We start from the raw sequence: 24,474 nt of genomic DNA on the forward strand, positions 1-24,474 counted from the left end.
TAGCCTAAAGAAACAAGGGGTCCGTCCGTCCCAACTAGCGTTACGGTTCGGAGCCGCAACGCTGGAAACACTAATCTATTACAGAAGTCAAATACACAAGTGGATACACAGAGTTTGTTGCTAGTGCACCTGACATGCAGGTCTGATCAGTTTATCAAGCAAACAAGCCGGCCCCACTAGTCGACCACAACCTGAAATTTAGAGGAAGCAACATCCTGTCACTGTCATTCATGTTAGCCTGGATTGATTATTATATGAATACAATGGTGTCATGCTAGTCAAGCAGCGTATTTCTACCTGATTTCCCTACAAAATCATTTCAGAAGAGTAATGTTAGTCACAGCGCTTACTTGCTTTGGTGTTTGTAAAGCATTAAAGTTTATCAAAGAATGGTTTACATTAGAAAAGATACTTTTTCATATTAATCTTCTATGTAGATGCACTCCCCTACAAAACCACTGCGGTAGTCGAGAATGATTTATTATTTCTAAATAGAGCTATTTATGTCGTCTTTTAAAAATTACTCTTTCTTTTTTCATATTGCAATATATATCGCAAGGGAAAAAATATCGCGATGTCAGTTTTTTACAATATCGTGCAGGCCTAGCGCCGTCCACCTGCTGCAAATCATTTTGTGACTTTGTGGGAAAAATTCGACCTATGCAAAGGCATTAATAAAAACTATATAAAACCAGCGTTCTTTTCACTGTTGCTGTCATAAATGCTGTGATTTATGATCATCAAATGGAACATTTACACAGTTTCAGAAACCTTTAAAAGTTTCTTGTAGCTACTTTAATATGTCACACTTTTGAAAGTAATTATTGGCATTTGTTAGTTGGCATTTGATTATGATGATGACACAGATTATGAGGTACTTTTGTGATGATTTAGGGACTGTGATTTGATATTTGTGTGCTCCTGAAGACTGCTGTAAAAATCCTTCCCTCCCTCTGTCAGGCTTCCCTCATTCTGCTGTATGACGTCATGGTAGTCAACAACTGGCAGGCCTTCATGGATGCATACAGCAGATACACCACTGAGTAAGAAAGGAAAAGTTTGATGGGCGCAGCAGCTAATGCCACACGTGATGTTGATGAGCGGGTTTTGTTTTTCCCAGGTGGTCGAAGATCTACTTTGTGTGTTGGTGGCTCACCTCCTCCGTCATGTGGGTCAACCTGTTTGTGGCGCTCATCTTAGAGGTCAGTTCACTCGGACAACACAGACGGACACATTCACTCATAAAGGCTTAACACATCTGCAGTTTAGATGCTGTTTTAACGTCAATGTACAAGGTATATTAAACTGCAAGTTACCATGGAAACATAACTGTTTTTTTTTATGCATTTTAGTAACGTACGACCACATGCGTCAAATTCAGAGCACGTGGGCAAAATCCAGCCCCTCACTGATTTTGAGATTTAGGTTTGCATTAAAACGTTTTTGTTGCTTTTTTGGGTCGTTTTTGTTCCATCACCATCAGGGTATGGACATAAGAAAGGGATTGTTGGTTTGTGTGAAAACACTTGAATAATGCCAGTCTTATCTTTTATATAAGCTATATATTAAAATTTGCGAACCTGCTCAAATACTCTTTGTTCCTTTGTTTTCTAACAGAACTTCATCTATAAGTGGGACCGTAGTCACAGTTGCTCCGTTACAGATGTGGAGAGGATCCGATATGAAACCTCTGTTCAGCTCATGTTTAGGTAGGATCACACTATTTTTGGGCCAACTCATAAAACTCACATATCTAGCTCTCAAGCTATTGCGAACTCTTTGTCCAATCATTCCTCTGTTCTCTACAGAGAGCAGATCCAGGAGCCAACTGAAGAGGAACTGCTATGTCAACTACACCAACACCCCCACTTACACCTACACTGGTGACACACAGTATCATTATTGTATTAAATGAGTCTATTGTGTGGTAGAAGCACTGAAAGGTTTAGTATTACATCATTCTAATACTAGTGTATTGTAATTATGGATTACTACTGAAACAAGTAGGAAGCACATGTTCTTATGATGTCTCATGTTGTTCATGAACCACTGCAAGCTGTACACAGGTTTCTACCTGACAGGCTCTGTGGAGGCAGACGTCATGCCATTGGTTGAGATCAACATGAGTGGGTGGAGCTAAAGAACCACAAGTTGTGTGCCAAATCCATACTGTAATATTGTACAGTATCTTTGCAATAACTGCACAAAAAAATGAATCATACTAAAAAAAAAAAGCTCCTGCCTATTTTAAATTGAGGAATTGCACCTAGAATAAGCATATCCAAAGTTCCAGTGGCAGTTCTAAAACTGTTAACGCGATATTAGGGTTACCAAATATGTTAAGCACAAGGTCTGGTCTCTCCCGGGAACTACACAATGACAATTAGTCTGGCATCGTTAGACCGATGAGTAAGGTCTGGCTGCTGCTAATCATTCTGGGAAAGGGGACACAAAGGCTCTGTCTTGTTTGTATTTCTTTAAACCAATCACGCTAAGCCCTAATAGCAGAGATATCGAGAGGGGGTGCCAGATGTCCAGGCTGCATTGCAGTAATGTACAACTGTATAGCCAGACTATATACCAAGGAACACTAATTTAAATGGGGGGTACCACAGGTACTTTTGAGTACAGCAGAGGGTATGCGAATGTTTGCAGTTGCCAAACCATGAATATCCAAGTATATAGTCCCATCACACTGGTATATGGGTTAACAAAAAATCTAAGAATAGGTATATGGATTTGATCTTTCACTGGATGCAGTCATTCCACCACTAACCATAAAAACTATGTGAAAACTTAAAAGTTAAATGGCCTCACCAGCTTTTTAAGAAATCTGATCTTGCTCCCTGTGACTTGCGCCTCTTTCACACGGGGGAACCTACATCATTTTCCCATTGTGATCTGCTATGTGGAACACATTAAAGTCCTAGTCCTAGATGGGTTGGTGAGTTTCCCCCTTTGCACTGCAGGAGTGTACGTATATTGTCACAGAAAAGTAGAACTAAAGAAGTAAAATAACAACAAAAGCAGTTGCCGCAGCAGTAAGAATTCACCAACACCGCAAAACATTTCTTCACAGAAAAAAAAAAAGTATTATTTCCTGTTGCTGTTTTCAATGGTTGAGGTGACTGCAGATACAGATACATTTGTGAGACGGATATTATTTTCGGGAGTTATTACGCTGCGTTGAAGCGAGCTGGTACAGACAACATCTGTGTCCCAACGAGTGACGGTACATCAGCGCGGACCGCAGTGTGGAACTAATGTTTAGGCCTGCTAAACGTAAATACCATTGCATTGGAAAGTAGCCTAACTATGCCGTACTTCAATACAACTAAAGTACTTTTAAGTGGGTATTTTCATTTTTTCCTACTTGCCTATTGTGCTAATATGCACATTTTACTTCTCTATTTTTATAGCTTTAGTTACTTTGCATATTCATATTAATTATACAAAATATTATGAATAATCTATGATGTATTAAAGTGGATAAAGAAGAGACTTTATTGATCAGGTGGTGAAATTCACAAGCTACCGGCCAAGTCAAACTTCTGCTGTTATTTTGGTGACAGTAACTCAAAAGTAATGCAAAAGTAGTGTAACGCATTACAATTCAGAGACAGTAACTTTGTAATACAACCAATTACTCTCAAATGACAGTAACTAGTAATCTATAATGTATTACATTTTGGAAGTAACTTGCCCAACATTGAATAGTAGAACGTGGTGTCAACATAAAACAGCGCTTTCAAGCCGGAGAGAGGAGTTTACTTCGTGGGGGAAAATACAAAGTACTTTCACCCAGGAAACGCTCAATCGTTCCTCAGGAGTGTTTTAACCGCCATCTTTTTCCTAAACTTAACTAGTCGTTTTAGCGCCTAAACATTGTAGCAGCTGAATACAACCAGCGACTGCAGCTCAGATTTGATCCTTCTATGGCACTATAGACTATTCACGTTACAGCTCTTTAGTTTAAAATACTTGTATTTTAGGTATATAATATATGGTTTATTGGTGAAGTTGCATTCACACAAATCACACCCTGCTTCCCCACAGGCTCAGAACGATCAGGTCAGAATTGAACAAACGTGTGCTTTAGATGAGACAGATCCAATACGTTGTTTTTGCCAAAGAATCTCACTGTGTGACCATGCAACCACAGGACGAATAAACTTATAAAACCCTGAATTATACACCCCTCCACCAGCAGTAACAAACACATCACTTATTTTTTGGGGATTATTCAAATGATTAGCTAAAACTAATGGAAAAAACAGTTAAAACATTTCTTCAGTAGTCTATAGCAAAGACTTTCCACTTTTTTTCATGTCTGTCATCTTCCTCTTTGTTTGTGTTGGCGATCTAACCGCCGGGGGATTTCTGAGGACTATGGTTACCCGCTCCTCGGGTCTCTGCGTTGTAAATCCAGGCAGCTAGCTAGACTATCTGTCCAATTCGAGTTTTCTTTTGCACCTTTGAATGTTCACATGTTCCACCAAAACAAGTTCCTTCCAGAGGCTGTTTTGCAGCAGCGCCGTGACTCTGTCCGGCGCTTAGCACCGCCCAAGACGTTTGTGATTGGTTTAAAGAAATGCCAATAAACCAGAGCATCCCCATCCCAGAATGCTGTGTGGATTAGCCAGACTGGCAATGCGGGACTACCATCCAAGTAGTAGCAGCCTTGTAGACTAGTAGTACTAGACTAGTAGTACTAGACTAGTAGTACTAGGATTGCTGACCAAACCAACCTTAATAATGAAAGTTCAATTGTACAAAAAAAAAAACAGTATCCACTTTTATATAATGAATAGTGTCATACAGACAGATATTCTGACTTTGCAGAGGGGTATCTGCCATAAAACGTTCATATCTTTATATGTTACTTCATTTTATTCAAAGCCAAAGTGTGCATTGGTATCTATATAAATAAAGTTCAAATGTGTTTTTTTGTAGAAAAAACAGGGCTGTAAAGGAAAGTTGGAATGCAATTTTTTTCAGCTTGTATTTCATTTTGCATTTTGTGAACTGTTTTATTATAACTGTGTATAAAAATGTCAATATACAGATTTTAAATAAATATTTTGCAAAGACTTAAATTGTGATTTTACTTATTTCTATCTAGAGAAACACTTCACTTAGGGCAATCCCCTGACTTTCAGTTTAAAATTGTATGCAATATCACGTCTAATTGTAATTATTAAGCTTATGAATGTTTTTTTTTTTATATTAGTTGTAGTTTATGGTTTAAAACGAGAAAGGAAACAATCCTTAATATCTACCAATGAGCAACAGAGATTTGAATTAATATGAATAATTTTTCTTTTTCTTTGACTGATCCCTGTGCAGAAACTTAGGCTAGACGTTGCATCAAATACATGAATTATGAAGTTCAGTTGAGCATATACATCACAGTATCAATTAGAAGTTATAGAAACATGTCATATAGAGCATGTTAAAGAGAGGGTAGAATAAAAAGTCTGAATACATGGATTACAAGATGTAGATTCAAAGATTCAGAATCGAAATCTTTTTTTAATACCACACTGTTGCATGCAGCGAAGGATAGGGGGGGAAATGGGGAGGGTGAATAATAGGCAATGAGTAAATATAATTAGGCTATATAAAATATATTGTTTTTTCCTTTTTTTCGAAAGATTGGCCATTGCGTCGGATTGTAAATTGTAAGACAGCCTAGTGTACAGTGTATAATGTAATTACATTAAAAATGCATGTGATGCGTGGTGGAGACTGTAGAGGGCGACGTTACGCCACGTAGCGGACTGTCTGCCGGAAACTCTTCACAATCACCGGAAGAAGAAGAAGAAGACGAAGAAGAAGAAGTAGTGTGTTGTTTTGATGGCTGCTTCCCAACTGTCTTATTAGATATATAGCTAGCTAGGTTAGCTATAGTGTTGAGCAGTTTTTCTGCTCTTGAATTCTTCGAAAACATGGCATTGAGCGGTGAGTTTAAGTTTCCACGAGGGAAGTAAAGTTGCAGTTTTAGGAGTTTATGACCCATAAACGCGACATGCCTCAACCTCGTGTTAAAACCTCGTTTCATATCCATCAATATCTCCGTTACTTTGACTCTGCTGGCAGGCTGATAATAACCGTCTCTGTATCTTTATTAATATCTGTGGAGGGGTGCTGTTAGGAAGAAGTACTCCGAAAATAAAAGTAGCAATTCCGTTCAGAGAAACGTATAATTTAAAAGACTGCATTCAAAATATTACTACAGAAAAAGTTAACAAAGGCTACCGAGCTAACAAGTTTTGGTTTCCAGAACGTTCTGGGAACGTTCCCTAATAAGGGTAGGTTTGGTTGTGTTTTGGTTGCACAAGGAAGTTAGTTTGACGTTCTGGGAACGTTAGTTTTTGGTTACGTTTCCAGAACGTTCACAGAACGTTCATTAATTATATTACATTAGCAGAAATTAATTACAGGCACCCTGCATGGGATTTAAAACTTTAATATACAGTGTAAAAAAATTACAAAAATATATATACTAGAATCAGTTTTATTGGCAATATAGACACATAATAGTGCAAATGTATTGTGCAAGATGCATATTGGAATGATAAAGTACTGTATTTGAAAACATATATGAGTAAAATGTGTAATTAAAAAGACTGCATTCAAAATATTACTACAGGAAAAGTTAACAAAGGCTACCCCAGCTAACACTTTTTGGTTCCTAGAACATTCTGGGAACGTTTTGTTTTTGATTGCAGGAACGTTCCCTAAAGGTTAAATTTGGTTAGATTTTGGCCTTGGCGTAAGAAAGTTGGTTTAACGTTCTGGGAACATTAATTTTTGGTTACATCGAACGTTTCCAGAACGGTCCTCAAATGTTGCAACCTTTAGAGAACGTTCCTGTAACGTTCCTCTAACTTTCCCCTAACATTGAAACCTTTAGAGAACGTTCCCCTAACCTTGCAACCATTAGAGAACGTTCCCCATATAATAGTGCAAATGTAGTGTGCAAGATGCATATTGGAATGATAAAGTATCATATTTTAAAACATATATGAGTCACACTGGACTATAGTCACATTTAATTAGAAATGTATTTCACAAAAACTAAGACCAAGAACATACATTTAGCACACAGAACAACAAGTTGAATACGGTAGGCGCCCGTTATGTTATGTAACGGTAATATAATATAGTATAACCCTCATATTGGACTGCTGGTAAAAGAGCAATAAGGTTAATGGGTGGTTCTCCATCTAGGAGCACTTTTGGCACTGTGAGCTTATGGAAAATCTCTTTTAAAACATACTTAAAACAATCATCTAGCTTCAATCATTTGTCTTCTAACGCAATATAACAGGGGGCAGTTTTAGAACTCCATGAGATATTATAATTTTTAACAGTTTTTATGAAGAACGCTTTCAAAGATGTCCATTCCACCACAGAAAAGGGCCAAGGACACAAAAGTGCCTGTAGTAGAGAATCACCCTAACGTACAATAACGTTAGCTACATAACGTTGCAATATAATCACGACAAACGCAGACAAATACAGTGAAAAGAGTTGCAGAAAGCACCTCATTTACATGTTTATAACGTCTGGCTTATTAAAATGTGATATCAAAATATAGGCTACTACTAGATAAGAAGTGGAAGGCTCAAATGGTAGTGAGCACTTTATCTGTTTTTCTTTAAACTAAGTATAATTAATGGTTATATGGATAATTATTTGTTAATTGCTTTTCAAATAAACAGGTATAATTAATGAAATAGGGATTTGGACGTAATTAATGGGATTATTTTCCACCTGCCCTTATACAGCTTTGACAAATCAAAATGTCACTGATATCACAATATTTTTGACCTATTGTAGAATAAATAGCCATCAGTAATGAGGAGTTAGGGCCCTATTTTAACGAACATGCGTTTAGGGAGTGTCCAAATCCACTTTTGCTAGTTTGACGGCAAAAAAAGGTTCCGGGCGCCAAGTGCATGGTTTAAAAGGGTTCTAGGCATAGGTGTGTTTTAGGCGTAATATTCAATTAACCAATCAGTGTCATCTCCCATTCCCTTTAAAAGCCAGGTGCGTTTGTACCTTGGTGCATTGCTATTGTGATGGTGGATTTGCATTGTCATAGTTTTATTTGTAATCTTTTGCATGTTTGTGAGTAACAAGCATAGTGTGCGCGTTGTGCACGAGCCTAGGAGCATTGTACTAATTCGCTGTTAAAATAACAATGAAATGCTGCGCTATTGACTTTAAACCAGGTTTTTGTTTGTGGGAAATCAACAACTGCGTTGGTCTTAAAATAGCAAAGACAGTTGCGTCAGGCTTTGTGCCGCGCTGCGCCGGTTGCAAGATAGGGCCCATAATGACTAAAGTGGGTAAAGGCAAATAATAGAAGAGCTAGAACAGTCTGGTAGCTTTAGAAAAGGACATCATTTTACTGTAATAGACTATGTCTAGCCTCATATATCGATATGTTGCACAGCCCAAGACACGGGTTAGATTGTTCTTGCCTGATATTTGTTGCTGTTATCAGTGGAGTAGTAGAATTTCCTCTGAACTTGGTGTGTGTGTGTGTGTGTGTGTGTGTGTGTGTGTGTGTGTGTGTGTGTGTGTGTGTGTGTGTGTGTGTGTGTGTGTGTGTGTGTGTGTGTGTGTGTGTGTGTGTGTGTGTGTGCGCGCGCGCAGAAAGACAGAAGCTAGTCAGACACGTCTGTCTACTCTATAAAAATAGACCTCTTTCTTTAGTCTGCTTTTGTAAAGGCTACCACAACACAGACGCTACATCATTGTCACAGAAAATTTGCCACTTTCAAAAAGAAAACTGGATTTTCCTGAACTGCTATCTGTTGTCAGACAGCAGATACAGTTTTCATCGCCAACCCCCTGACACCTGATGTTTTGACATTTGGCTGTTCAGGTCATTCTCATTGTCATGTGTACTTTTTGTGCAATGGCTTATTCAAAAACATGGCAATCTGTCCCCAAAGTCAACAGGTATTTCCTCTTTGGCAGCTTTTCATTATCACAGTTCTCACACACTCTGAAAAACGGATTGTGTGAGAACCAAAACTTAACAATACTACTCTCTGGCCGAGTCACAAGTGTGTGTGGCGTGCCTGTTGTTTTTTTTCCCGGTCTAGCTAGCTCCGGTGTGGTGTTGTAGTTTGTCTAACGTCACTAGTTGTAACAGCATGTGAAAAAACCTACAAAGTTTGCTAGGCCAAAAAGAACACTAATCTTGCAATAAACAACTGACGCCGTTAAAATGGGCTTGCGTTAACACTGTTAGAAACGCGTTTAACTGACAGCACTACAAATAATACTTAATGTAATCGATAATGAAAGTAATAGTTAGTTTCAGCCAAACTGTACTTTTTGCTTTGAGGCAGTAATAGCCTTGTTTGTAGCAACAAGATAGACGTTGTAGCTAGGACTTTTCATGTGTGTTTGAGGCTGGCTGCCGGGGTCTACGTTGGCCCAGCAACACCTCCTGCATCCTGGGCCAGTTACTAAGGTCTGGTGTGTAACAGTAGTCTTGTTTGTCCTGTTCAACAGAAGCGCTTGTTCGAGCCAAGATTCCCCAGGATCTGGTGAAGGATCTGGGTGTGGAGGTGAGCAGATAGTGGCATTATCAACTTTTTATTCCAGACTCTGACGTAGTTTCCAGTCAAGTTGTGCAAACACTTTCCTGGAAAGAAGAAAGTGACAGGAGATTATATGCTGAAACATTTTCTTGATGTATTGATTTGTCAGTAGTTATTAATCTGTAACGTTTTTGATAATCAGTTTATTGTTTTTGTTATTTTTCTGTGGGGAAATAATGAGAGGAAGGAATTTGATTATTTTTAGGCATCAACCGATATGCCTCCTTAGTATCGAGGATCAAACAATCAAATGTAATACCTTAGCAGTACATCTCATCAGCGTTAGAGAACCAGTAAGCACGCAGCATGCTTCTACCATGATCTTATAATGCTGCTCACTGGCCGTCTAATGCTACACGTCGTAGAGACACAAAGGAAAATTACATTACACAGAGAGGGCTCACGTAGTAGGAGCTGAAGAAAAAAAAAAAAGATTTGTACCATTATGTGTAATGTTGTAATATCCCTTTGTTAAAATGGATTTTGGTGTCGTTTAGGAACCGACAATGAAGTCACGGCATTGGTATCGATACCGGTACACGGCTCGACAGTGCGGCTGTTTCACTCAAATTCGCAACTAAAACAGATGTGTTCGAACTGGAACATGTGTTTAGGAGCACGTGTGCCAATGACCTAACGTTAGGGTATTTTCATCCTTGTTATCCTCGTTCTATTATGTTGCAGCGAGCGTTTCCTGCATGGCGTGTTTGAAAAGTAATCGCAGTTGCAACCTCTTTATCAGCATTGCCACCCATGATTACGATGCAGAGCGTGTTGCAGAGGCGCCGTCTCTCTGTCATCCCACGCACACGTAAAGCGGCCGACACATGACACGTAAAACCGCTCTGCGCTGGCTGGGCCTTTGTTTTCCTCTGGGGCGAGTGCTGGAGAAAGAAGAAGCGTTATCCTTGGTGAAGCCCTTACGTCTAAAGCTCATATTATTTCAACTCTGACCTCACTACTATTGTTGTCTCGCGCTGTGCTCTGCACCCTACCTTTACCTATGATAACATATTACAAATCAATATTATAAATTGCATTAAATCAGGGTGCGGCATCATCCAAGTGGATCTATCGCAAGTTAAAATACAAGACACGAATAAGCAATAAGCAATTTCCTGGTCAGACAAGTCGGACGTGTTAAATATCAAAATCATATTCGGTCCAAATTTACTTTTAAAGAACAAGCCGTTGATTAGTTTTTATTTATTTATTGTTTTTTATATTGGATTCAAAAAATGGATAACAAAATAACAAATCGCTTCTTAATTTTCCAATTTTGATTTTCCTAATTCAGTATGAAAAGTAAGGATGATACACAGATTATATTGATTTTTTTTCCACTCAACAAGCATAAATCCCATTAGTCAGCTTAATTCAAAGCAGTAGAGGAAAAACAACACATTTGACATCTCTGTCCACATCCTTCCTTTTCCAGTCTCTGAATAGGACTGAAGCCCAGTCCTTCACCCAGGCCTTCCTGAAGAACAGCATTTGGCAGCACTCGCACCGTGAGATACAGAACATGTTGAAGCACAAGGCGGTGATCCTGGGCTACTCCAGGCCCAAGAAGGACAAGAGGAGCAGCAAGAAAGCCAAGGGGCTGAACGCTCGGCAGAAGAGGGAAATGAAGATCTTCCAGATCAAGCCCGAGCACCAGAGGTAGGTGAGGAGCAATCTGAAGGATCTTCATATGGAAAGAAATGTGTTTGGAACAATAAAGTACATGACGCCATCAAAAATATCGTCAAAATTGACAGTGATACACGTTTACATGCACATAATATTCCTATTTTTGAAAAAGACGTTATTCCTCTAAGTTGTTTAAAGGGCTAATTAAAGAATAGTCCATTTATATTCCTGTTTACATGTAGCCATGCAAAGTAGGATTTTTTTTAAATTGTCCCGGCGGTGGTGGACTTGTTGCGAACACACAACGTCCCTCTTTCATTCCTTCAACCAGCTTCTAGAAAACGTCGGCGTTGTGATGTTTGCTCATTTCCAAAAACCTGTTGATAATGTTTAAAAGAAGCTGTGCTTCTCCTTCTTTTGTTTTGGTCATGCATCTCTATCGCAGCCCTGCAAACTGTTGGCTGGTTGGTGTGTGTACAGCAACCATAGCAACGCACAGAGCTGCCCACAAGCTGCAAACAGGCTATAAACTGCGGTGGAAACCCAGATTGAGACGCACATTTCTAATGCGCTGTATACATGTACAAAGAATACTTCTAAAACCTGAATAATACCAGCATATCACACATGTCTTAATCGGTGCTGTAGGTTCATGCCACAGCCTTCTCGCCTCTATCTGTGCGTCTGTTTGGTCCCTTTTATCTTACGTCGGTCTCCCTGTCAATGCCTCTTATTTGTTTGTTTGTGTGTGTTTCTGTGTGTCTTGTTTGTGAGCTGCAGACAATGTTCTTGCTGTTGTGTTTTTGTTGGGTTTCCCTCCTTCCCGTATTTCCTCTTTGTTTTGGAGTGAAACATTTGATCTGCACTGTGCCTTCTTCGGTGCATGTAGTGTACTTTTCTGTATGTTGTCATCTGGACCATTGTTTTGCACTTTTGATTAAAAAAAAAAAAAAAAGAATTGATCACAGAAAGGTTAAAAAAAAAAATGTCTTAATAGGAATATGCTTTAGTAAAAAAAAAAAAAGACGTTCTGAATAATAGTGGAATAATAGTGTGCATGTAATGATACTCACCGTCTTCATTATTGTCATTGTAGATATGAGCTTTTCCTGCCTCTGCATGAACTCTGGAGACAGTACGTCATTGACCTGTGCGGTGGTTTAAAACCAACAAGGTAAGTTTGGAGCTCCACACAGATTCCTTAAATCTAATGAAACTCTTGTTACTTTCACTGTGCACTCAGTCTCCTGTTATGTTGTGTGTTGACAGCAGTCCACAGTTAGTGCAACAGAAGCTTCTGAAGGCAGACTTTCATGGTGCCATCATCACAGGTACATTTCTAGTTTTCTCTAAAATGAACATCACAATGACTTTATTCAGTATCACTATCCATTAGTTGAAGTTAAGATAAAGATGCTGGGAAAAGGTCAGGTGCGTGCAGGTGTCGTAAAAACAACATACGCTAGTTGTTTGTAGTTTGTTTGTCTGCTAATTTGGCCGCTCACCATCACGGCCAGTGGTTGGAGTTGCAGCTGTAGCGGTGACACACAGCTAATGGAGGCTCTTTGTTACCCGCATGTTACATGTTGACGGTGGTGTTTCTCCACAGCAGGGATCGCCCCCGCCTCCCAGCTATGGACATTTGCTGGCCTCTCCATTAGCAGTTATCAGTTCTCTTCAATGACCACTGAGGAGCAAAGAAAACAGGCTCCACCCTCCAACATCTGCGATGGCTGCACCTGATTGGGCTAACGTGTTTGCTCCTTGATTTCAAAACTGACAAACATGACGGCTTGTTTTGTGAGTTTTTGAGAGGCGACAAGTCAAGCTGGGCTCCCCTGATTTGCATAAAGTTGGCTGGATTCAACTTTATGCAAATGAGTAGCGGGCAGCTCACCGCCCTGCTTCTCCAAAGTCCCAGCAACGCTTCCAGAATGCATTACTCAGCTGCTTACGTAGACAGTGAATGGGCAGCGGGGGAATGATGCTGCCTGTGGACACGTCCCACTAGCTCCCAATTTCCACAAATGTAATCCAGGGAATCTTTTTTTTCTACTAAATTTGCTTGAAAAGTTGTTGAACAAAGTGTAAACGCAGACCACACATGGTCACGTCTGCAGATGGTCTGCAAGCTGAGATCTAGCTGAGAGCTTATGTTAGCAACAAGCCGTTTTACCAGTTTTGTTTTTGGCTAAATTACTTGGAATCAGTGCTTTGCATTGTGTACTCATTGATACCAGCATTTTAGGCGGTATCCAAGGCTTTTCCAAGACTGCCATTCAAACAACTCTAATGTACAGTTTTAATGTGATATTAAGACTAAGACACTCTTTGTTGAGCCCACAGGGTGAAATTACATTTCATTTTCTTGTGACCTACTGAATGGCATATCCTATCATGTTCGATGGCCTCTGTGCTTTTTGTGAGACCCTACAAATATCTGTTTATAGACACAACACGCTGTGTAATGTTAGGGGAGTGTGACGACTTCTGACTGCATAGCTACTACTAATGGTTTGACCTTTTCTCTCACACAGTGGTCCGATCGAAGTGCCCATCATATGTAGGAACCACAGGGATTCTGGTCCAGGAGTTCAAACACATCTTCAAAATCATCACCAAAGAAAACAAACTGAAAGGTAAGACGGCTGGACGTACCTGTATCTCACTCACTGAAACTCACCTTTAGATCTGGTAGGTCAGTAGGTGGGTCAGATAACTGGGTTACCTTTTTACGATATCCTGTCGTCCAGACTAATGACTTCCACAGAAGTTTTAATTACAAACTAACAATATTAGTTATTTAACTTTTTGTAAAGGAAGGTAGAACAGTAGAACAGTAGACCTTTTTTTCTCTGCGGGGTGTAAATGTTCCACCTAAACAAGTTCCACACCTAGACATTTTAGCCGAGCCACCGTTGATGCGCCCGAAACTTAGCACCGCCCAAGATGATTGGGATTGGTTAAAAGAAATGCCAACAACCCAGAGCGTTTTTTTGTAACCAGACTTCACTCCACAGCGCTGTGGAGATGCAATGCCAGATTAAGGCTGCTTAAAGCTTCCAGTGTTGGTCAATTTTTCCATGCACACGTTTTTTTGTGCAAATTAAGTTATATTGAATAAAAAATCCCTTATGGAAACAGTAAAATTTGATTTAATTTCATGGAAATCGACTCAAAATTTATAAGATCGGTCTCATCAGATTATGTTTTGATCATATACGGCTTACGTGGTAAACGCTGATGGAAACATTATTTGCCAAATAAGTAATGAATTACGATAAAGTTTTAGTTCATTTTCTGGTTAAACAGATGCACTTGTATGGGTCAGAAGGTCGCGCACCCAATGCGCACAGCCGGGAGTGCCTCAAATATCCCTTATCATGCAGCGATGGTCTACCACATCCTGTAGTAATACTGTTGATGGCCAGCCCTTTCCATTGATAATATCCCGGCAGCCTTCAGCGGGGGTCTAATCGGGACTTGAGTCCCGTCTATTGTGTTGTAATTACATGTATTGCTGTGTAATTACAGAGCGAGATCTCATGCGCCTCATCCACTCCAGGTAGGTAGCCTTCATGAACCTTTGCATTATCCTTGTTTGTATGGCATTGCACACGGCGTAAACACACGGTGGTCTTGCTAACCCAAACGTTTTGCCCACTACTCTGTGCATGTAGCCAGTTTGTAGAGCGCAGTGGTGATGTGTTTCTCGACTGGAGCCAGAGGCCCATGGCTTATCTGGGTCAAGGGATGGGCCAGTAAAGTTACACAACAGGTCAAATCCGAAAATGCTTCAACCAAAGGGTTTCCATGAAGTGTCTCTAAACCACAATCTCCCAGAACACTTCGGAGCACCCTCGTTCCCTCCCCACAGGCCACCTCCGTTGTCGTCGGCCATTTACGTGCATCTGCATCATCATAGCAAAGCGTTGATAGCGTCCTTGTTTTCTTATTATAGCTCGATATGTCAGCTGGCACATCTATTTCAACTTGTGCAATATTAATCCGTTATATTTGGACGGCTGGGAGGAGGCCTCAGGGAAGACCCAGGACTAGATGGAGGGATAATATCTCCAACCAGGCCTGGGAACGCCTCGGGATCCCCCAGTTGGAGCAGGTTAATGTGGCTCAGGAAAGGGAAGTTTGGGGTCCCCTGCTGGAGTTGCTCCCCGCGTGACAAGAGACCGGATAAGTGGACAAAGATGGATGGATGTGGACGGTGCGGTCTGTTTTGTCAAGCAATTGTTTGCTTGAATGTTGTGCGATAAAGTACGAAAGTGAACGGAAACACCTTAACATACGTCTAAAATAAATTAGATATACAAATTTTATTGCAAAACTGCAAACGGCATGTGACGTCATTACGCCCAGGCTTTTGTTGGCTTTGAAGCCGTTGGATGGAAACGCACTTTCACTGGCTTTATTCGCATGAGTTTTTTTTATTTATTTTTTTTGTTCCAAACTTCAGATAGTTGGATTGACAAGTTGATGGAAACTAAGCGAGTGTCTGTCTGAGCTCTGGTGATGATGATTCATACGTTATGAGAGTAACACATTAGTTCCTCTGTCCTTCTCTCTCCCTCCACATGTTGTGGGACAGTGATCCCTAAGAGGAACAGCGTGTTTGAGGTGGAGATCAATGGCTTCGTCTCCCACATCTACGGGAGCAAGTTTGAGCAGCGAGCCAGTGAACGCTCCGCCAAGAAGTTTAAAGTGAGAGGAACCATCGACTTGTGATGCGTCACCACAGGAAGCTGTGTGCCTCAATGAAAGAGACATCCCTTTAAAGAACTGCCACAATAATGACCTACTTGTAGCAGATGCATTGTGGTTATTTATTGTCTATGGCAGTGGTCCCTAAATTGGGTTCCGGGGGAGGCCCAGGAGGTCCCCAGCAAAAAGGCAAAAACATTTTTGTACTTTTTTTTTCATACCACAAACTGTAAGACCACATCTTAAAGATCATTTTACAGCTTTAAGTTCAGTTTTCACCTTGCTGTATATTGACAACTTTGAAAAATAGGTATCAAAAGATGATCAAATGTGTATCCTTAATACAGATGTTGACTACTTAATCTGCCACACCTTATTTTTCATGAGCTATTTGATCCGAATACTAATGGTCCTGGTCGAAAAGATTAAGGTAATAACCTGAATTTCCTGATATGATGTGAATGAAAGATGAACTGGAGAACGTGGCCCCTGAAACTGCAGAGAGAAGACGTGTCACTCGGTTGGAGTTCTGGGAACTACAGAAACACTACGGAATTTATTTCTGGTTCTTGGTTGTATTTGTTAATCTAATCTTTGATCAGATGTATGGGATTTAAAGACATGCTTTTTTAAATTTTAAATTGTATTTTTGTCAGGCTGCATGGCTGCTTTGAGACAAAAGGGAATGTTTTTTTTATAGTAAAAAAAAAAAAAAGTATCAACCCTAACCCAGCAATACCTAATCAGACCAACAGACCAGTAATACGTCTTAGTCAGAGGTTTGCACACAGTGGAGTGAAGAAGTAAACAGGAGACTTTCTTGTATCCTTTTTTTTTTTTCTCCTCAGGAGTCTTTGAACTGATTGATTACATGAACAAGATGGCGAAAATGTCCCCAGTTTAAGAGCAGTATTTAGTTTGTTTAACCAATTCTGTTAGATTTTGTTATGTGTATTGTATAATACAGCAGCCTTTTTGTAACAGAACATGTGAAACATGGTTGGCTGAATGCAAATACAACTTTTTGTCTGTGTACTTCCCTGCTCATGGAGATGTCAATCACTTTGCCCCTCACACATTTCCTTTGTTAGAGAACTCGTCTATCAACAGAGCTGAGCTGAAGGAATCTGTGCTTCCACAGTGCAGAATTGTAGCAGACCCAAACACTTTTCATCAGGTTTCACTCCTATCAGATTACCGATCAAGATTAATATCGCTGCAGAATCCAGACTTTCAGGTTTGTATCTGGGACACTGTGTGAAGCCAAATGTTTGCGTGAGCCAGTGTTATGTCACATTCTGTAGTGTGCGCTTATTAATGAGGACAGTTAATAAGTCACTATTCACAGTTAAAACTGTTTGGCATTTCAATTTTTTACTTCTACAGTATGGCAGACATCTGGATGTGAAAAGTCTTTGTTCCCAGGTTATTACTATATGACTTGTAATGGTCTACTGCCTTTGTGCAGTCATCACCAACTTGTACCACAGAGAATCCACAAAATAACTATGAAAAACAGGAAATTGCTTATGCTAAACTGGATTGCTAATTTAACTGTGTAAGAAGAAGTGAAAAGTTGAATAACACCATTAAGTAAAAAAATATGGAATATTTAAAGGTATTTTGAAAAACTGAGTTGTTATATTAATAATACTGTATCTGAAGTCTCTTTCATATAGACCTTAGTGGTCCCTAATACTGTATCTGAAGTCTCTTTTATATAGACCTTAGTGGTCCCCTAATACTGTATCTGAAGTCTCTTTTATATAGACCTTAGTGGTCCCCTAATACTGTATCTGAAGTTTCTTTTATATAGACCTTAGTGGTCCCCTAATGCTGTATCTGAAGTCTCTTATATAGACCTTAGTGGTCCCCTAATACTGTATCTGAAGTCTCTTTTATATAGACCTTAGTGGTCCCCTAATACTGTATCTGAAGTCTCTTTTAAATAGACCTTAGTGGTCCCCTAATGCTGTATCTGAAGTCTCTTTCATATAGACCTTAGTGGTCCCCTAATACTGTATCTGAAGTCTCTTTTATATAGACCTTAGTGGTCCCCTAATACTGTATATGAGGTCTCTTTTATATAGACCTTAGTGGTCCCCTAATACTGTATCTGAAGTCTCTTTCCCAAATTCAGCCTTGGTGCAGAATTACAGCCACTAGAGCCAGTCCCACAATGAGCTTTCCTTAGTACAGTTGTGTTCAAAATAGCAGTCCAACACCACTAACCTCATAATCATAAATCATGTTTTTTGGTAGAAGTGATATTTCGACATGGCAAATAAGTTGCAAATAAGTGTTGTTGAGTCATAGAAAACCAACAGACCCAGCAGTCATGACATGCATGCTGCTCATTCTGTGGAATTGAAAGTGGCATGTTCAAAATAATAGCAGTGTTGTGGTTGTGAGGTGATTGATTCGATTATGGAAGCAATTCTGCATGCTGGTTATGTGCATTTGACACTGAAATACTGAGTAGATTGTGTCGTTCCAGACATTGCTCTGAGGAACAGCGGACATTGATTAAAAAAGTTGATTGGAGAGGGAAAAACAAATAAAGAAGTGCATAAACTTATAGGCTGCTCAGCCTAGATGATTTCAAATGCCTTGAAATGGCCTCCAAAGCCTGAACGCCATGGGGAAAAACGGTTAACAAATGGCTAATTTAACTCAGTGAAAAGTGGTAATAATATTAATGTATAATTTTATGGCAGTTTGTCTATGTCCTCCCAGGTCCTCAGAGTGACTAAGCTGTGAGGACTTGAAGCACAAACATGTTTGTGTTTGATCACAAACCCGACTTCTGGAAAGAGCAATTTAATGAATGTGCATGAAATGACAACCAAGTTGGCAGTGTGTCAGTTTGTCGTGTTGTCTTGTGTTGCGCCGAAACCCTGCCCTTCTAGATTCTTTCAGGAAGAAGGGTTCAAGTCCGTAGGTTGGATAAAAGAACGTTTATTACAATAGAATATATTTTCCAGAGACTAGGTTACAGAGAATATGCATCCATAGCTCTCCCTAAGTTTGTCTGACTCTTTTCCCTTTCTGCATGATCTTGTGTGCACGGGGGGGGTTCAGTTGCTACCACGTGACATGTTTGTGCGCTGTGTTTTGTCTCCAGAAGGTTAGTGTCTAGCAGAGCTCGGCCTGCAAAATAGATAACAGGTCTCAGACTGCTACTGGAGAGGACCTTCACCCAAACACAGGACGTGTCCCTAACCACCCTTGACCCCGCTTTTCAGAATTAAACTCACTCGGCAGAGCTATGGTTGGACACATTGTACCAAAACAACCTATTATAAGGTCACAGGAAACTTATGAACTATCACACTGAAACCAAGCAGACTATGTGTAATGCTTTTGCTCTTTAGCTCAAAATATAATGAATTTAACACACATGATTAATATGATGCACTACGTGAATATAATGTTTATGAACACACATGGTATGAATACTTTTTATTCCGACACTTGTTACTGCAGCTGCTGCTGAGCCGTACCAGCAGTCTGACAACACTGAACCTGATTGTGAAACGTGAGCTGTCGTCAGCTCAGTTTTACTTTTGAAATTTCTGTCACAGAGAAAAGATTTCACCCTGCGTGGATGCAGTAGATTGCTGATTTGTTTTTTCACACATATGAAGGCTGCATTGGAAACATGAATACAGATTAAATCAATAGATGTGACATTTGTGTAAGATCAACAGATAAAAACCAAAAGTCAAAAAGTGAAAATTTCCAGGATGCAGGAAAAGAATTTCAATTCTCAGAATGTTTCAAATCTGTAAATGCTGGTATTCCCTTCTGTAGAAGTTTTTGTGTCACACTGTGTGTCGAATGTAGCTCCCCCCCCTGTCACCTCTTGAAAAATGGGTTGGTCTTAAAGCAGAACTTACTTAGGAAACTCCCATTGCGTCACAAAGGCTATAAGTACTTCAACACAGCAGCTTGTCTCCTCAGAAGGACAAGACAAACTAGCAGAGAAAAGACACTGACAACAGGACTCTTGTTGACTTGTTAACTAGACACAAAGACACCATGGCGGAGCAGATCATGTTTACTCAGGATAACCGGGACCGGATCCAAGCTGTGGAGAACTCATTTGGGCCGAAGGGGAAGCCCTTGTCCAAGCCGGGTCGGGTTCTGATCGGAGAGGGCCGGCTGATGAAGCTGAGCCGCCGGGGGCCACAGCCTAAAGTCTTCTTCCTCTTCAACGATGTGCTGGTGTACGGCAGCATCATTCTGAACGGCCGTTGGAACAAGAAACAGAAGATCATTTCTCTAGGTGAGCATCTCATCTGCTTCTCCTCAACACTCGATCCAACTAGACAAAAACTCCCCTGAGGAGGAAGATTAGGCTGATTGTTCCATTCTTTTTAGGGTTTTAAAATGCTTTGACAGTTAAAAGTGATCCTCAGACTCACAGAGTTAAAGGTGTAGAATGAGAACAAAGGCAATGACAATGTTTAGATTACATTTTGAAACAAGGGATGGTTGTAACTGCTGGCTCACATGCTTGGTGACCATCTGATTATGTCCCTTTTGTTACCTCATCTTACACTTTTCATAATTTCAGAGGAAATCCAGCTGGAGGACTTGGAGGACAGCCTGACAATGAGGAACCAATGGTTGATCCGCACACCATACAAGTCCTTCTACGTGTCAGCCGCCTCCTACGAGGAGAAGCGAGCCTGGATGGAACACATCGAGGACTGGCGGTCCAGACTGCTGCAGAGCGGTGGCTGCAGGCCCGGCTCCACCTTCGCCGTCACCTGGATCCCCGACCACGCCTCTGCGGTCTGCATGCGCTGCTCCGACAAGTTCACCATTGCACAGCGGCGACACCACTGCCGGAAATGCGGTTTCGTGGTCTGCGGTGCGTGCTCTAAGAAGCGAGCAATAATCCAACACATTCACCCGACTAAGTGGTTGAGGGTCTGCACCACGTGTCACTCGAGTCTTTCCGGTATGCACGCAAAAACCCCGGAGATGTCTCGTCAGTGGGGAACCAGCACAGAGAAGATCGGCTCGGATGGAGATGACGTGGAGGGATCCAGTGAGGAAGAGGAGGCAGAGGAGCAGATGGAGGACCATGACCCCAGCAGGTGGATGGAGACCCTGATGGACCCCTGGTCCCCATATGTCTACTTCAAGCCAGACCATCTGAGGCCCCAAACATGAAGCACACCAAGAGGGTTGCAGCCACTCAGAAAGTCCCTGGCGTTGGATTTTTCTTAAACATGAACATTGATGCAGCTTTGTGCAGTCGGTCATGACATAAAGACAATAATGTGTTATTGTTAAACTGTTTTGTACATACTGTAATTTGTCTGTTCACATTTTGCTGTCTGCGGGAACACTGTTACTGTGAAGTCGTCCTTGATTTGCTGTGATAACGTGGTCAGAGGATTTGGAGTAGAACACTGGAGCTAGGCCTCAGTCTGCATTAGTCTGACTAGATTTTGATATCCTGTATCGATATATATATTATATCCTATATCTATATATTTGATATCCTATAACCATACTTTCTAGTGATGTCACACACATGGGGGTGTGGCCAACGGAATGTGTAGTGCCAGTTAGGGAGATAAGTGATGAAAGTATATTAAGTAAATGTACTGTGCTATGCATTATATGGTAAAGATTGACCCGATGTCAACTACAAGTTTTATGTTCTTTAAAAGTAACATTTAAAAAAAAAAAAACGTTTATTAGTTTCACAAATATGTTTTTATTGTTGTTGTTTTTTTAACATTTTCTTCTGGGTGTCAGATGTTATGTCAGGGATTGTGTACATGGAACATTTGGACTTAACATGTGTCTCCTATTTGTCTTTGGAATGAAGTATGACAAATAAAGCACTTAGAAAATACATATTTGCCTGTCATGATTGGAGTGTTATCAGCAGATGTTGGAACATGTAGTTACAATCTCTTGGACTTATCTCTTGGTCTTGTTTATCCTGTCGAATTATGATGGACTCTTCAGAAGACGTAATTGTCTTCAAATTTTTATGCAACAGAAATGGGGTCTGTCTGTCGGCCATTTTTTGGGGGGGGATTTCAGTCCTCCTGCTGTAGGTCTTGAATGTAACAGACGTTCAATTAAAGAAGTCACGCACTATAGCTTTAAAGTGTTGAATTCTCAAATATGATTTTTTTTATCCTCCAAGCTGACAAAAAGTTGATTTCTGACTCAAAAACAGCTCTAAAAAATTGAAACTGCATCAAAATTACTGTTGGTAATAAATAACAAACCAGACTGTGTGCACACAGTGTTACTACTGCATGCACCATTGAGCACCTTTGAAATATAAAAAGTCAGTTTGACTGTATTCAAACGTGTATTTTTGCTCAATGTGTCCATAAGCAATATTTGTTTAACCGCAATTAATTGCTAAGGTGTGGTATTTTTTGGGATATGCCAAATTGTAATAAAGAAAATGAATTATTGGTCGGAACGTGCATTGTGTTATTGTGGGCACATGTCCCTGTACATGTTCATAACAAAAGAAAAAAACATAAGTAGGCATACAGAAGCAGTGATGACTATTTTGCCACATAGTTTTGCCAATAACTTATTGATTATTACCTGTTTTCCTTATCTGTTTTTGGTAAATGATCAATGCTTGGTATTTTATTAATAAGAATAAATGTTCTTTAGTCAATTTTATGTTCATTTTACAAAAAAATTAAAAAAAAAAACATTAATGATAATAAAGAAGTGTGGTTTACTTCATGGCTATGTGTGTTGTGTGCTGTGTACTACATTATCTGGGTCACATAAGAGTTACATAACCAAGAGACGAGTCCTGGAGTTTAATGTAAAATTTTAACATGTTTGAAATATAATTGAATATTTTAAATTTGACTGAAAGAGACAATCATATTGTTAATCACAATTATTTCTGAGACAATAAATTGTACAGCAATATTTGGAACTGTTACAGCTCTACCCAATCTACCCACAGTATACAGTATTCCCACAGTGTACCCACAGTATACTCACAGTATACTTACAGTATTCCCACAGTATGCACACAGTATACTCACAGTATACCCACAGTTTACCCACAGTATTCCCACAGGATACCCTCAGTATACTTACAGTATGCACACAGTATACTCACAGTATACCCACAGTTTACCCACAGCATTCCCAGATTATGCCCACAATGTGTTTAGAGTATGCAAAAGTACAAACTGTATTCTTATTTGTCACTTACACAGTACAATAAAGTAACATTCAATTGCTGCATTTTAACCCACCCTAAGAATTAGGAGCAGTGGAGAGCTTGACAAACAGCACCCGGGTAGCAAAGTGGGGTCCAGTGTCTTGCTCAGGGACACTTTGACATGTGGCTGGAGGAACCTGGCATCTAACCCCCAATTTTTTGGTAGAGGGGCGACCACTCTCCAAGCCACAAGCCCCATACATGTAAAGGCCCCCCATTTCACAATGGTAACATTGCCCAAAGTGGGCTGCCCACTCAAGGTCCATTACTCTCCCGCAGTGGGCCCACACTGGCCCCAAAAGGGCATGTTTGCTGGGGTCTGTGCTTCGACAGATACAAATATCACTTTTCATCAACGTGGTGTTTTAGGACACCTGAAAGGTCTGCGGGCAGATGTTTTACTCAGATCAGTTTCATAACAGCGCAGAATCCAGACCTTCAGGTTTCTATCTGTACATTGTGTGAACCATAAATCTGTGTGTGCCATGTTATGTGCATGTGAATGTAGCGTGCTCTCATAACGAGGACAGTTATTTGAACTTTCTTTGACATTCACATTTAAAACCTTTGTTACTTACTAGGCATGTTTGGTTATTGCATAAGGCAAACACCTGGATGTGAGTTGTTTTGTTTTTTTTTGTATTTGGAATTGCAACTTCAGGTCCTATAATTTATCTATAATAAACTGTAGCCCAAATACAAACTCTCAGACCGTTAAGGACAACATGTCCACATTGAAACCCATTAAACCCACAACATGTGATCCCACTGCCATTACAGCATAAAATCATGTTATTGCATCAGGTTTTCAATCTAGAGCTTCAAAATTGTAGGTTTACAATTTTCCACCAGATTGAAACTTTTTTTTCACATTGGGCTTGCAGGTTATTAATATTATCCGGGTGTTCCCTTGGGGAATGGCTGCCTTAATATGGAGGAGCCCTGCAGTATTTAAAGGTGCTGTAGGTAGGATTGGGAGGATCCTGGGGCCTCATTTATAAAACTCTGCGTAGATTCTATTCTGAAAGATTTGGTGCAGCAAAAAGTCCGAATTTTTGTACGCAAAAACATTCTGATTTATAACACCATGCGGCACACACCTGTACAGACTCTTCTTGTTTTAAATACGGACGTGCATACCTCATGCAGTCATACGCGAGCCTCACGCTCCTCCCAAGGCCATCCTATATTTGTCCAAATAAAGTCCATATCAATCAGCCAATCATGAAACGAAATAATGGGGAAAAACACGATTCAGTG

General features: G+C 40.2%; 3 protein-coding genes across 6 annotated transcripts in view; all 3 read left to right on the forward strand.

Annotated features, from left to right (window-relative positions):
* The window catches only part of tpcn2 (two pore segment channel 2), a 224,090-nt gene that overhangs the window by 29,907 nt on the left and 169,709 nt on the right, over positions 1–24,474 (forward strand). For 2 of the 3 annotated variants that reach the window (XM_032538250.1, XM_032538252.1), the window contains exons 22-25: positions 961–1,043; positions 1,121–1,202; positions 1,618–1,709; positions 1,809–5,088. In XM_032538250.1, coding sequence (XP_032394141.1) covers positions 961–1,043; positions 1,121–1,202; positions 1,618–1,709; positions 1,809–1,887 — 336 coding nt within the window. In that variant the 3' untranslated portion in view covers positions 1,888–5,088. Of the gene's footprint in view, positions 1–960; positions 1,044–1,120; positions 1,203–1,617; positions 1,710–1,808; positions 5,089–24,474 lie in introns of those variants that run through there. The other variant, XM_032538251.1, reaches the window with a different exon arrangement.
* pop4 (POP4 homolog, ribonuclease P/MRP subunit) overlaps positions 5,789–24,474 on the forward strand; it is a 28,153-nt gene continuing 9,467 nt past the window's right edge. The window contains exons 1-7 of one of the 2 annotated variants that reach the window (XM_032538258.1): positions 5,789–5,961; positions 9,538–9,593; positions 11,065–11,288; positions 12,355–12,432; positions 12,528–12,589; positions 13,796–13,897; positions 15,862–16,019. In XM_032538258.1, the coding sequence (XP_032394149.1) occupies positions 5,949–5,961; positions 9,538–9,593; positions 11,065–11,288; positions 12,355–12,432; positions 12,528–12,589; positions 13,796–13,897; positions 15,862–15,998 (672 nt within the window). In that variant the 5' untranslated portion in view covers positions 5,789–5,948 and the 3' untranslated portion in view covers positions 15,999–16,019. Of the gene's footprint in view, positions 5,962–9,537; positions 9,594–11,064; positions 11,289–12,354; positions 12,433–12,527; positions 12,590–13,795; positions 13,898–15,861; positions 16,761–24,474 lie in introns of those variants that run through there. The other variant, XM_032538257.1, reaches the window with a different exon arrangement.
* Positions 19,880–21,852, forward strand: plekhf1 (pleckstrin homology domain containing, family F (with FYVE domain) member 1). The gene is made up of 2 exons (XM_032538255.1): positions 19,880–20,262; positions 20,554–21,852. Exons 1-2 carry the CDS (start codon positions 20,016–20,018, stop codon positions 21,156–21,158), a joined length of 852 nt encoding a protein of 283 aa, XP_032394146.1. The 5' UTR covers positions 19,880–20,015; the 3' UTR covers positions 21,159–21,852.

The sequence above is a fragment of the Etheostoma spectabile genome, chromosome 15 (assembly GCF_008692095.1).
Source record: "Etheostoma spectabile isolate EspeVRDwgs_2016 chromosome 15, UIUC_Espe_1.0, whole genome shotgun sequence".
NCBI classification, from domain to species: Eukaryota; Metazoa; Chordata; class Actinopteri; order Perciformes; family Percidae; genus Etheostoma; species Etheostoma spectabile.

Bases quoted from the DNA above. Each gene is read 5' to 3' on its own strand.
- plekhf1 (XM_032538255.1), top strand. From the start codon at position 20,016: ATGGCGGAGCAGATCATGTTTACTCAGGATAACCGGGACCGGATCCAA. The intron at 20,263-20,553 runs GTGAGCATCTCA...TCATAATTTCAG, and splicing joins ACAGAAGATCATTTCTCTAG to AGGAAATCCAGCTGGAGGAC.